The following is a 14,136-nucleotide window of genomic DNA, read 5'->3' as shown; positions in this document are numbered from 1 at the left end:
CTTTCCTCCAGCCTCCGTACGGGCCTATTCCTCCCGCACTACCTCCAACAGGGAGCCTGCGGATTTCCTTACCTCAGTATTTCATGACTGCTAATAAGGCAAAAATGTTTTTGGCTGGCAGGTATTTATGCAATGCCAATTAAACAATGCAAGCGTCGTTCTCCATCAGATATTTCCTTACCACAAAACCCAAAAGTCCTCACAAGAATCCAAATCAAAGAGAGCGGCCTCATTACGCTGCAGTTCGTTCAAGAAAAGGAGCAAGTGCCAGGAGTGGAAAACCCTGTTCTAAGACGGGAGTTTCCTCTGGCCCAAGACATGCCAGCCTCGGAACTGTCAGCTGGTGTGTCCCATGAAGTCTTTTTCTGGTTGAATATCTCAAATACCTGAATACAGGGTAACAGGGAACAGGAATTCCACCCAGGAAGGAATCACAGGATGGTTTAGGTTGGAAAGGACCTTGAAGATCATCGAGTTCCAACCCCCTGCCATGGGCAGGGACACCTCCCACCAGACCAGGTTGCCCAAGGCCACCTCCAGCCTGGCCTTGAACACCTCCAGGGATGGGGCCTCAACAACCTCTCTGGGCACCCTGTGCCAGTGCCTCACCACCCTCACAGGGAAAAACTTCTGCCTCATGTTTAATCTAAACCTGCCCTCTTCCAGTTTAGAGCCATTCCCCCTCGTCCTGTCACTCCGTGCCCCAGTAAAAAGTCCCTCCCCAGCTCTCCTGGAGCCCCTTTAGGCACTGGAAGGCGGGAATAAGATCTCCCCGGAGCCTTCTCTTCTCCAGGCTGAACAGCCCCAACTCTCTCAGCCTCTCCTCATAGGAAAGTGAAGCCAAGGCGATCTCCAGAACAGAGATTTATTGTGACCGATAAAACACTATGGGAGCAGAGGCTCTGGACGCTATGGAGCAGGATGGGAAGATGAAGCCCAGTTACGCTCCAGGTCTAAGCCTCCTTTGGCCATTTGTTTGGACCTGGGGCAAAATTACTCAGCATTTTCACATGCTTCAACTGCAAAACGAGCTAGATAATTCTCCTCCCTCCCTCCCACGCTAACATAAAGACAGATCTCTGGGCCCAGATTCACACCTGAGCAGCGGGTGTGCGTCTCTGCTGAAAGCAGTCAGTTTAAATTCCCAGCTCAGGAAGGACGAGCGATATTAATTTTGACAAGAAAAGCTCAAAATGAGTGGATTAAAAAAGAAAAGGGGAAAAAAGGATAAAGCTTTACTCTTCTGGGGGCAAAAAAAAAAAAAGTAAACAGTCAAGTTCTGTTCTGCCTCGGCTGTTTGGGAGAGAAAAGGATACTGACACCAAAAGGGAAAAAAAAAACCCAACCAACCAACCAAACCATAACTTGGTGAGCTTAGAAAATGTAACCTGACTATCCTAACGGGTTTTTGATGACTTAAAAAAGAATTATTTATGCACATTTCTGTAAGAACAATTAGATGGGCGACACACGCAATAAACTGAAAGGGGGACAAGAGAGTGAATGTGGGTTTTGACCTTTACTGCGTAGCCTCTTAACGGCAAACGACGCTGTTTTTTCCATGCTCTTTGTCAATGCCACTGAGACGACAACTAGGGTGGGATTTTAATACTTGGGAAAGGAAATATTTATTACTTCATATTTAGGAAACACTACTTCATTATTTTGGAAAGCTGCCATTATTTTGGCATTAATGCTCACAATTGAAGCAAATAGGGAGCACTTGCACCTCCCAGAGTACTGTTAAGTCTGTGGTTCATATTTTAGAGGAATTTTTAGATATTTAACTGGAGATACCGTAAAGAAACTGATATATACTTACGGGATGCTTAGCATATTAGGCAGCTTACATGAGAACAGTCCAAAATTCACTACTCATTTCTAGTATCACAGCCAGCGTTCCCTGCATACCTCACGAGGCAAAAACCGTAATCATAATTTTTCTGAATTGCAAAACAGATGGATTATATCACCATTGTTTTGCCACATTTGAGAACAGAACTTAGAGTTATGCTAGTTCTCGGCCTTCATCGAACATTTAGACCATGTTCCTTTCACAATTTCATTGAGGCAGCTACGCGGATATTTATAATATTGTCTAAAGCCTGTAAGAGATTCAGTTGAGAACAGTGAAAGCTTGTAAGAAAGCAAGCGTTATTTAACTGAATTCACATCTTGCAGGATGTAACCACATTGCATTCTTAAAATACTTTAAAAAAAATGCTGTGTCCTCTTTGACCTCTATCTCCCAACAAAACCAAGATTGCTCAGAGAGGAGTTCAAACAGAATCTGCCATCTCCTGTTATCACCCGTGCTTCATGACTGATGTAGAGAAAAATGGAAAGAAGTGATATCATGGGAGATTTCTCACAGATACCATGTAATAACTCTGTGTGGCATTCACTTTCAAGAGCCAGGTAATAAAGTCATAGAATCGCAGAATGGTTTAGGTTGGAAAGGACCTTAAAGATCACCGAGTTCCAACCCCCCTGCCATGGGCAGGGACACCTCCCACCAGCCCAGGTTGCCCAAGGCCACCTCCAGCCTGGCCTTGAACACCTCCAGGGATGGGGCCTCAACAACCTCTCTGGGCAACCTGTGCCACTGCCTCACCACCCTCACAGGGAAAAACTTCTGCCTCATGTTTAATCTAAACCTGCCCTCTTCCAGTTTAGAGCCATTCCCCCTCGTCCTGTCACTCCATGCCCCAGTAAAAAGTCCCTCCCCAGCTCTCCTGGAGCCCCTTTAGGCACTGGAAGGCGGCAATAAGATCTCCCCGGAGCCTTCTCTTCTCCAGGCTGAACAGCCCCAACTCGCTCAGCCTCTCCTCATCACAGAGGTGCTCCAGCCCTCGCAGCATCCTCTGGACACGCTCCAGCAGGTCCATGTTCTTCTTATTTTGGGGACTCCAGAGCTGGATGCAATACTCCTGGTGGGGTCTCCCCAGAGTGGAGCAGAGGTGCAGAATCCCCTCCCTCGCCCTGCTGGCCACACTTCTTCTGATGCAGCCCAGGATCCGGTTGGCCTTCTGGGCTGAAGTCCCGACAACGGGGTTTACAGGACTTATTGGCTGGTCAAGGCTAAAATTTGTACCTCTGCTTTTGTGAGCTGTTCTCGCAGCTTCTCCACTTCCTCACGGAGCTCCCGAATAATGCGAGCGTTGGGGTCTTCGTTCACCACGGCATGATTAACGATGTTCTTGGCCCGATCTGCGTACCTCAGCGTTGAAAGGGTCTCATCATAGTTGTCTGCTGCTGGACTTACTGTTGCTACCATGGCAGTCTTGCTGTTACCACCAAGGCTATCCTGGAAAGTGGTAGAGTTTATACAATTAAAACAGAAGGTTTCTGTCTTTTTACCCAGTCAATGAACTTAGGCAGTGAATAATAACCTAGGGTTGAGAGTAGATGGGGGCAACTAATAACAGAAATATTTTTGTCAGAGCTCCTCAGTTCAAAATTAATATTTTAAGCTGTGTAAATCAAGAAAAGTTGTTATTTTCAATTTTTTTTTTTTTTAAGCACATATAGCAAATGTTATTCTTTGCTTTCAGAATTAGTTCTAGTTTAAAGGGGAATGAAAACGGTCCCTTCTTTGGGCTTTATGGTGGCTAGTAAGATCTTCAAAGGTTTACTTCTGTGTTTTCTGCTTAGGTTTATAAACCAGAAATATAAGCACTTCAGCATTAGACTTCTCAAGTACTATCAAAGTTGTTCAGGAAAGATCATGGTGAATTCAGAATATCTTATGTAAATACTGGAAGCGAGATGTCTCCAATAAGTACTTAATTTAAATTACTTAAAGATCTCCTCATAAACAATGTAGTTGATTTTATTCTTATAAGCATTTCAGAATGGGGCCCTTCCCTTCCCCTCAGCTACACAGCTCACAGATCTAAATCGAGTTATGTAAGAAATTACCCTTTTGGAATTTGGTTGACAGAGAAGGAGGGTGTGAAACCACATTCCTGCAAGGCAATGTGTCGGGGGAGTGGGGGAAGGACGGACACGTTCGGTCTTTTTATTGATCGCAAAATTGTGGTTCAGAGTTTTGGCCAGTCTAACAGATCAAATATTCTGGTTTAAATTTTGCAGCAAATCTTTTTTCCAGTTTGGCTGGGGGGTTTTGTTTGGGGTTTTTTTTTTTGGTTTTATACCCAATACCCCTTTCTGAGACGAACCATGCTATTAACTTTCATCTTCAATAACCCATGAAATCTAGGTCAGGCATTGCCATTAGAACAATCTGACTACATTAGCTGCTTGTCTAACCATTTCAATTACAAAGCACACACGTAGCTTTCCCTAGCAATCATTAAAATGCCCCTTAAGACTTTCTTTTTTTTTTTTTTTTTTTGCTGCATGATGCCTAAAATAATTTGACAGCAGTCTGGCTGCATCACTGGGCAGAGAAGCGTTGACCACACAGACCGATGCTGCTTTGCTGCTGCACTGGTAGCACTCTGCTCTCTCCGATCGCGCCAAAGGGCTGTGAGGTCTTTGGGTAGAGAATATCATTTCGTTTGTATAGCGTTCAGCACAGTGAGGTACGCCAGCACGGTTAGCGCTTGCAGGTAAGAGTATTTATAGAGAAGCCAATCGAAAATAACAGCCTTCTGACTGCTGCCAACGCGGGGTTTTTTTCCTGATGTGAGGAGCTGCCAATGTTTTCTCCAATAAATACGTGGCTTGGGAGGATCCACTCTGTTACACGCAAACCTTTCTTCAAAGCATCTACTGAAAACTTTAAAAAGACTAACTAGAGCACATGACTCCTTTGATGGGGTTCTACAGAAGCCAGGACTTTTCTTTACTCCGTCAACGGTTTTCAAAAATTAGGAACGACGTTCTGTAACTGCAATCCCTGTTCTGCATAAAAAGATGAAGTTTATCAGGGTGCTGGCCAGGTACTTTGCTTCCAAATCAGTCTGCACTTTGGAAACCTCCTTCACTGCACTAATTAGCTCCAAAATAGGATTAATTCATTATTTGAATTGCAACTCTGCCGTACAGGCAGCTGAGAACGCTGCTACAGTGATACACCGTAATTCACAATACACCCATTATAAGTTGGGGAAAGTTTCTCTTGTACTGTAGCTGTTATTCAAGCCCAATGCCAGACGGTCCGATAAAGTTTTATACATAAAAACCATTGTGCTGATTTCACTGGTTTCTTTAACGTTGAGCAAGAAAGGTAGACGAACAGTAAGCCGGCCTCTCATTAGCAAAGACAGCATCTGCAAATTACCCTGGCTTGGCTGGGCTTGCATGCGAGAGAGAGAGACACAGACTGGAAATAAATAAGTTTAGTTATTTTTAAGACTAAACTAGCACAGTCTTCTCTAGCACTAAGATTACCGTGAAAAGAACTGACAATGTCAAGATTTGTACTTCCATTTTGAAAAGCAGCCATCAATAAAACATACAGGGCTTCTGATTAAAATGGGAAAAGGAGATATCTGTATCAATAGAATCAGATAAAACCCAGAGGCTAAAGTGCTGATGAAGCATTTTGCTTCCAACACATAACCTGCCACCGCTCTTCAAGCCTCCTCTTGCAAGAATATTTTTCACCTGGTACTTTTGTCTAGAGATCCCCAACAAAACGAAACACTAAGTGTCAGATCTTGAGGTCCCCTGAACTCTCAGGTTTCTCAGATTTGTGGAGAGACTCTGTATGACAGATATTCCCAGTGTCAGAACACATCTACTCCACTTGGGCATCATAATTAAAAGGTGAAAGCTAGAGAGAAAATACAGCCCACCATCTCATAGCCTCTACAAACAGGCCTCTTCAAATGAATAAATCCCTTCTTTCATCTTTAATTAAAAAAAATGTTGAAATTTTCCCCTTTCAAAATAAAGCTTCTCTTCAATGAGCTTGTTTGTAAAAAATCCAAAAGCCCCAAACCTTTTGTTTGCCCTTAACATAGCTGGATGTTAAAGACACAAAGAAGTTTTGCTTGAAAGAAGGCAGAACAAAAGTCCGCTTCTCTTTATGAGCTAAAGCATGTGCTGTGCATGGCCATCGTCATCGTCGCCACAATGCATCAGACAGGTGCTAAACAGGAATTTCAGTCTGCTTGCTGAATTTGTTTAGAAATGGAACAGCATAACTAATTCCAACAACAACGCTAGAAATCCGTTAGGAAAGTTTCCACTCTGCTTGCTCAGACTGCGGCAGCCCCATCAGGAACCCAAGCACACACGCCACTGGAGCCAACCAAAGCAAGCTGCATGTTGGGTTTGTTCCCATCTTTACAGAGAGCCAAAAAGCACTTGTTTAATTAAAAACTCAGTATAAATATACAGAGGGAAAAATATATTTCAGCACTAAGAAAGTCTTACAGCAAGGAACACCGAAATGAGGATTTATTTTACTGTAGAAAAGCATAGACACTATTTCTGTTATGCCATTCTGATTTTTACGTAGCCCTCACGACTGTGCTATTTGATGTATCTGTGATGTTTACACCGGGGAGAAGAAATAAACTGTTTCACAGTAGTCATGATAAAAGGTTCGTTAAAAGACAGCACGGAGAAAAATGAAGGCTTGTGATGTCAAGGGGTTACATGAGTAGAGATTTATTTAAGTACTGAAGTCCACTTTGTTTTTAAATCTCCTTAAGGAAAACGTATTTTTTAATCTCCACATCTCCGTATAACCTGCGAGTAACTTTTTCTTTTCCTTTCCACATGTGCAGTTAAATCATAGGGATGCCAAATTCAAACAACAGAAAAACATTGCTGAGAATGGGTGGGGAAGCAAAGCAGAGTATTCAAAGACAACAAAATCTAGCCAGAGCACCTACAAAAGTAAGAGGAGAAAAAAGGCTGGTGGTGCCAAAGATCAGTTTCTTCCCAGATTACACCTTTCTAGTAACAAAACTTTCAGTTGCTCCTTGATAACAATAAAACAGCACAAGGGAAAAAAGGAAACTTGGTCAGTCAGTATTTCTACAAGACATGGTTCCCAAGCATCCTGGCAACCAAACGATGAGAGAGACAAATTTTAACTAAATGACAGGTTACTGAAGTCATCTATATATGACACCTAATTCATTCATTAATCCTTCAAAATCCAAGTCAACCAAGACCACTCAAACTGTACCAGGCAAGAAAGAAAAAGAAAAACAAACCACCTTTACCAGCAGGCAAGCTTTTTACAGATAGAAGCGGCTACGTTTGTGCTTGCCACTCACTCAGAGAAGGGGAGAAATCCAGATGACGACTATACCTAAAATCAAACTCGCACTCCCAAGATTTTCTGTCATCAAGCTACCGTGCTTTATGGCCGCTGTACGTAGGAAGTGGGAAGAACATCAGAAACAAAAGCTTGCCTTTTAATTTGACATACACAAAACATGATTTAACCATTTGTTTTTTCATTTGGACCTTCCAGATCTTCCTCCAAGTGCCGTCACGATACACTCTTTTCTTCCCCCAGAGGAAATAGTCCTATGCAGTCCCCAAATAGAGTCCTATGCAGTACAGAAAATGATTTAACTGCTCATTTCACATGAATATGATGTACAAAGTCTTCTGACCTGTTCCTCAGACTGTAACTGGGACAATGCTCTGCAATTATGCTCTACTGACAAAAGTAGAGTCTATTAACAAATACATTAGACAATTAGGAAAAGGTAATAGTCTTAATCAAAATCTTCAAAGCTTCACACCACGCCAGTATGTAAAATTGAGTTGCATGTGGCAATAGCCCAAATTAAATTAGCGCCAAGGTTGTGTGTGAAGCTGTATGTAAACTGACCCATAAAAGACTTTTTCTTAAAAAAAACCCTTATTCTTTAGGCCACTACAGGTCAGCAGAAGACAGGGAACATATTTAGTCTGTAGAGATACTAATGGCTTACATCCAGCCAATTTTCCAAAGACAATTACGGTTAACATCAAAACCAGAGAACAAGGCAAACAAACAGTGTTTGATTTCATTGAATGGGACTCTTCTCCCCTTTTCCTCCCTTCTATTTCTCTTTAAAAGAAAAACAAGATCAGAGCACTTACTTTAAGTAACCACGTGAGCACAGAATCACGATAAGGAACAAATTTGTTCTTGTTCTTGCCAGCAGCTTGATCTGCCAGGGCAGAAATAACCAGCCCAAGAGTTGTGAGGGATCTGCACGGGGAACACAACCAGTCATTAACAAGTGTAAATATTCATAAGTCAAATGCATATTTAGTCACTTTCTCTCCAAAAATGAGCTCCGAGGAGAAAGTTCCTAGTACAGTTTTGAACATTCTTTTCTCACAAAAGCTCTTCTCCTTGTTTTCAGTATATGTTTTCAGCCTTAATAATCATGTCGTCACAGTGCAATCACGCGGTAGTTGCAGGAACACAAGTACAAAATGAAAAACGCCAGTAATTTTAAATAGGCAGAGATCTCATTCAGACATTTAAGAGTATTGTATGTCTGAAGGAAAAGTAGAGAAAAGGGAAGAAGAAAACTGTCTACAAGAGCTTATACTGATTTTATCCTATTTTACAAGTGTACTGTATTTAGCACTCACAATTTTACTGATGAAAAAAAAGGAAGAGAAATAATCACCGAGTCTTACTTGTTAATGTTGCTTCCTTCTTTCAGCCTGTCTCCTGCAGCACCAGTCTTAGTTGCCCTTTCACTACCTGCTAAGTCCACCAGACTCAGCTTGCCCACCTTCTCACCTGACGTCTGCAGAAGGAACCAGAGAACAGCTACTGTTAGTTCACTCAAATTCAGTTACGTAGTTTGACGTATTTTCAAACAAGAATCAAGCTTCAGTTCTTGGTGTAGCTGTTCCAACAGCTTTGAAAGTCATCAGACTTGAACAATATCCTGTGATAACTCACTGGTTGCTGCTCCAGAAACAAGAGGAGGATTGGAAGTGAAAAAAGATGCACTTGTAACTTCAAGACATCTCAGCAAGAGGAGAGAAACACAGGGCACATTAGTAAAATGTTAAAGCAAGAACATAGGCAGAAGGAGTTCAGGCCAAGGAGTCACACAGACAGACAGAAGGTCTACAAGCTCTGCCTTTGTTTTACCATCTTGAAAACAGTCTCCTAAAAGTCTCAGACTTTACAACAGGTTTCCACTCTGTTTTTCAGAAAGCGAGAATGAACATGACAAGAAGCATGTTCTAATTCATGAATATGAGCACGACTGCAGAAGTCGTCTGTATCCTAACAGCCTCCTAGAAAGCAATCCAAGCTATGCCAGTATTTCAATCCTGCAACGCAGATTTTGTTATAAACCCTTTTATCGCATTTCACCCAAAATGACATTAGGAAACACTCCATGAACTTTGCATGGCAATTTGAGGTTGAAGAGCTAACACTGTCCGTGAGAACGGTTTGCTTACATCATGCTTTTCTGCAGCATCTATGACTGCAGCATCTCAGCATCACAGTTGCATAGTGCTATGTTCCCCTAAATGAACAGGATAATTAGAATCAATATGCTTTCAAAAATGTTACTCTAAGCCTCTCAAAATATAGTGTGATCATCAGGCCATAGGGAAACGTGTCATTTCCAGGACTGAAAGGACCGGCAGATGGGAAAACAGAGAAATCTATTCCAGTAACTCACACGGTGGTCACTAAAAGATGCAGAAAAGACAGATAATCAAACAGACAATCGAAACTATCACCTTGCATCCAGGCTGACCATGACCACACAAAAAAAAAAGTATGATAAGCGTATACAGTACAGCCACAGCAAAAAGGGAATGACAAACTATGGCAAATCAAGGAGTTTAGCATAGTATGAGTGCTGATTTGAAGTGCAAAGGGAAAAAAAAAATCAAATAAAGAACAAGGAAACCTGTTTGGATAAGAAGATTGGTGGAGACCGAGAAATGAGGAGAAAAAAATCTAAATGCTCATTATGCTTTACATCATATTCAACATTTAGGCACATACGTGCCTTAGATTTGCTCCGTGGACACCCAAAATTTCTCCAAGGCTTTCAAGACATCAAAGAATTGCTCAAGCACAGAATTTCAATTTTAGTTTAACACCATTTTCTGTGAGGGATATAATAATATTAATGTAACTGTTATTTCACACCCCCTCCAAGGAATATTTACATATAAGGAAATGTAAAGAAAAATCCTTTCACATTTAAATGTCTTTTAGATATTTAATATATATACATCAAAATATTAATGTCATACAATGCAAAATTTTTGAAATGAGTGTTTCTGTTTATAAAGTTGATCATCTCTACATATTTGCATGAAATAACCCCTTGAAGGAGATTACCGGATGCATACTCAGGTATCCTTCTATTTTTCATCTACACATTACATCTTTAGTTTCTGCTCCAAGTCTGTACTACACAATGTTGCTTAAAAAGAAGTGTTTCTTTAGTTCAGATTCCAGGATGAGGAGATCCTTCCTGCACCTTCCAGCAGATCTGCTGCAACTCGGGGCCTGTGTTTTTGTTTTCCTTTTCAAAAAACACATTTCACTTACAAACCTATTACAATTGATTTCCCTGCACCGGGGCAGAAGCACGTGAGCATTACGAGGACTCAGCTAGAGAAAGCCACAGCTAACCCGAGCCAGTGCCAGCAGTGCACAAACGACTCCTGAGGTCCCTTCCAACCGACGTTTGTAAGAGTCTGTGAAATACACCAAAGCAAGAGACCCACAGCCAAGCTTAACATTTGGACCCTGTAACTTGTTTTACTTACCCCTGATTGTACATCATAAAGCGTGTGGGTGAGGATAATCTTGAAGACTGCATGGGACCGACTGCTCTCCTCATTCATGTTGGTTGCAGCTACCGTTCGCGATTTGTTGCCCTCAGACATCAAGGACTCGATGTCCTAGACACAATTGTCACAGCCATAAGCATATCTGCATTAACATTCTTTTCAATTATCTACCGAAAGGATCTCGTTTTGGTAAAATACAGCAAGTATGTTCCCACTAAGTTTCCCACTATTTAATCACAAAGCGTGAGAAAAAATATTGTGGTCTCCCTTTTAAAGACTAGAAATTACACAATGTTGTGACGTGCATATCCATTACCTCTACCTAGATATTAAATTATCAACAAAAATAATGCAGCTGGCTGCACACAGCAACACTCAGAAGCGAAGAAAAAAAGTAAGGAAACAGCACTTCATGTTTGAACACTAACTTTTTAGCCTCGGTTGTCAAACACACGTTCTTGAAATCTGTCATGCTGACATAATGCTCAAAGTTTTACAAAACAGAGCCACACTGAACAGGTCATTATGTTCCTCCTACACATAAGAGCTTATAAAGTTCTCTGATATGTTAAGTTGTGACAGTGGAGAAATACGCAGCTCCCCTGCTTCAGGGTTTTACAGCAATCCTGTAAAATAGTTAAACCTTTTATTTATGCAAGTCTAGCTGGATGATACTAAAAAACCCAAAAAACAATCAAACAGAAGACCACCACAGACCACTTTGACTCTGTATGCTGTATTACACAAAGCTGCTTGGGCAACACGTAAAGGAAAAGCATGCGGTGTGTCTTGTCTGAACAGAAACCACCAAAGAGAGGGAGATGAACACCTGGAGAAACCGCAATAGGAAGGATTGCACCATTTTCATGGTTTGCTCAAGATGACAGACTTCCATCCCGTATTTACTCATTTCTCCTACAGTACATTAATGCTTCTTAAAAATTAGGGTACTTTGTGAAGACATATATAAACATTTACTATCCAGCGAGCAAGTTTCATGCAATGTTCTCAAGCATTTGCCTTGGGAACAACCATTACTTCACAGTTCCAGTGTGCCTGTGTGCTACTGGTGAGTGACATTACCAGGCAGTAGCATGACAGCCAAAAAGTGACCAGGTGTGGTACTGAAAGCCCATCTCTGCTAAATCCCGGTTCTGTAATTAATCGCCGAACACTTTCTCATGGATACAGCATACACTTAAGTCTGGGAGGAAAGTTGTTTCATTACGTAATTGAATTACTTCCAGAATTATTGAATAGTACAGGATGAAGATGAGTTTCTGCTCTCGACCCTGTTCTCCCCGGTGATCACAACACAACAATCCTACAGCTCTCTTGCTCTAAAATCCATGTTACTGCCCTGGCAATTAGGAGTAGCTTAATAATTTCGGCCTGCTTATGGGACAGTACCCTAGAGTTTAGGATGTCAACACAAGCCTTTCAGAAAATCGATCCTTACCTTGTAGCTAGCAACAGCTAGTTTGGATAGGCCATCTACGTAAGGACCATAAACACTGTGTTCTCTAACTTTTAATGACTGACGGCTTCTGGTTGGAAAAAAAAAGTTATTTATAAGCACATGACTGACTTAAGACAACATTTATAGAAAGTCAATTCCTCACTGACAGATCTCAAACATGACGATCTTACAAATACCATAATAAAGCACAGAACAAGGACTATAATGCAAACAAAAAAGCCTTATGTCTACACGTAAAATCCTGACACAGACAGTTTTGTGACTTCATAAAAGCTAGCGTTAGGGTGGGTGTACGCCAAGCTTTTAGACTTATCATTATATTTTGATTTAAAATGAAAGGCCACTGAGATCAAGAAGAAGCAAAAGCCATCCTACGCAAATGCCTTAGATGGGATCCATTAAGGCAAACTGGTTATGGAAAGGAAGAGTGTATGACAACATATTACAGTGCTGTTGACACACAAATTACTTACCCCTTTGGGTCAAGAAGATCTCTGACTTTCTCATTGTATATCTCCATGTAGGATACTTCCACTTTGAAACTCTGCTCTTCATTTTCCTCTTTCTGTGCTCTTTCAAAGAGTCCACTGCAAAGTCTAGGGATTAATCCAGGTTGGTCAGCAGTACCCATCATTGTGTATGATTTTCCAGACCCTGTGTGATTGAACCTATGATTAGTGTACACGCCACGAAGTATCATGGAAAGGAAAAAGAGAGAAGAGGTAAAAAAAAAAATTTGCATTTCAGTGAAAGATATCTGTGTGGTTTTCTATTTCAAAGTAACCAAAAGACGATTTAGCTAAAGACTAATTATTTAAAAGGAAAAGCTAAACAAGAAATTCAGTTCAAACTGACAGGAGAAGACTTTTTCAGGTAGATACAGTCACACTATAGAAAACACACTATGCGCACTAACATGCGCATTTGTGCCACAATGAGAAAAATCAGTTGCAGAAGCATACTCATTTTTGCATACTACATTTAAAATGATGATATAAGATTACTCTAACTGCGCAGGCAGAAAATATGAGTGATGCGCTGAACTCAAGGACGATCATGATCATTCCAAAGATTACAATCTAAGGTGTGAGAAATAAGGGTAGCCAGCAGCAACAGACAAAATCCTATTTCTCATCCTGCCCACCTCATATCTAATGTTACAAAAGAGAAAAACATTTTTTATCGACATTACAAGGCATTCCTCCTGAAACAATGTCACAACAGCCGTGAAAAGAGTCACCAGTCAGAACATAAGACCTTCTGTGTCAACAGTATTTTTTGCTCATGTCCGGAAGGGACTTACCAGTTTGCCCGTAGGCAAAGATGCAAGCATTATAGCCTTCAAAGGCATTCTGAAGGATATTCTCCCCAAGGCACTTGAAAACAACATCTTGACCTAAGAAATAAAACACACAAGCTAACATATTTTTTCCTCGATTTGGATTCTTCAATAATTATGTAAAAGCAGTTAGTGTTTTCCATCTGTTGTTGCCTAAATAGCATCCAATATTTGCTCCCTCTACAAAAGCAAGACCATCAGCCAGTAGACGTGCTCCATATTTATGCTACTGTAAAAATCAGAAGCTGTGATTATCATGCATATACCTGTATGTGCTTAAAACAACATCCCATCAATGTTCATACTCAGAATTTTTATCAGCAGAAAATCTACTACCAACTGCAGAATTTAATCCACTGCTGAATGACACCACCTCAAAATATACTCAACCCATACATTTTAACCACTGTTAGTTGATTTTAATCTACGGCAATTAGTAGAGCACTAAATAATTTTACTGTATATATACAAGGTATTAAATAATAGAAGGCTCCGGGGAGAGGGGCTCCAGGAGAGCTGGGGAAGGACTTTTTACTGGGGCACGGAGTGACAGGACAAGGGGGAATGGCTCTAAACTGGAAGAGGGCAGGTTTAGATTAAA

The 14,136-nt window shown here is 41.1% G+C and overlaps 1 protein-coding gene across 1 annotated transcript in view; it reads right to left on the bottom strand.

Annotated features, from left to right (window-relative positions):
• The window catches only part of KIF13B (kinesin family member 13B), a 163,048-nt gene that overhangs the window by 66,019 nt on the left and 82,893 nt on the right, over positions 1-14,136 (bottom strand). The window contains exons 8-14 of the mRNA XM_009895457.1: positions 13,500-13,592; positions 12,670-12,850; positions 12,176-12,263; positions 10,693-10,827; positions 8,575-8,687; positions 8,023-8,134; positions 3,095-3,307 (exon numbers count right to left, since the gene is read on the bottom strand). Coding sequence (XP_009893759.1) covers positions 3,095-3,307; positions 8,023-8,134; positions 8,575-8,687; positions 10,693-10,827; positions 12,176-12,263; positions 12,670-12,850; positions 13,500-13,592 — 935 coding nt within the window. The remainder of the gene's footprint in view (positions 1-3,094; positions 3,308-8,022; positions 8,135-8,574; positions 8,688-10,692; positions 10,828-12,175; positions 12,264-12,669; positions 12,851-13,499; positions 13,593-14,136) is intronic.

Source organism: Charadrius vociferus, unplaced genomic scaffold, assembly GCF_000708025.1.
Source record: "Charadrius vociferus isolate BGI_N301 unplaced genomic scaffold, ASM70802v2 scaffold41, whole genome shotgun sequence".
Taxonomy (NCBI): Eukaryota; Metazoa; Chordata; class Aves; order Charadriiformes; family Charadriidae; genus Charadrius; species Charadrius vociferus.
The sequence above is the reverse complement of the archived record's forward strand: the minus strand, read 5'-3'. Positions and strand labels throughout refer to the sequence as shown.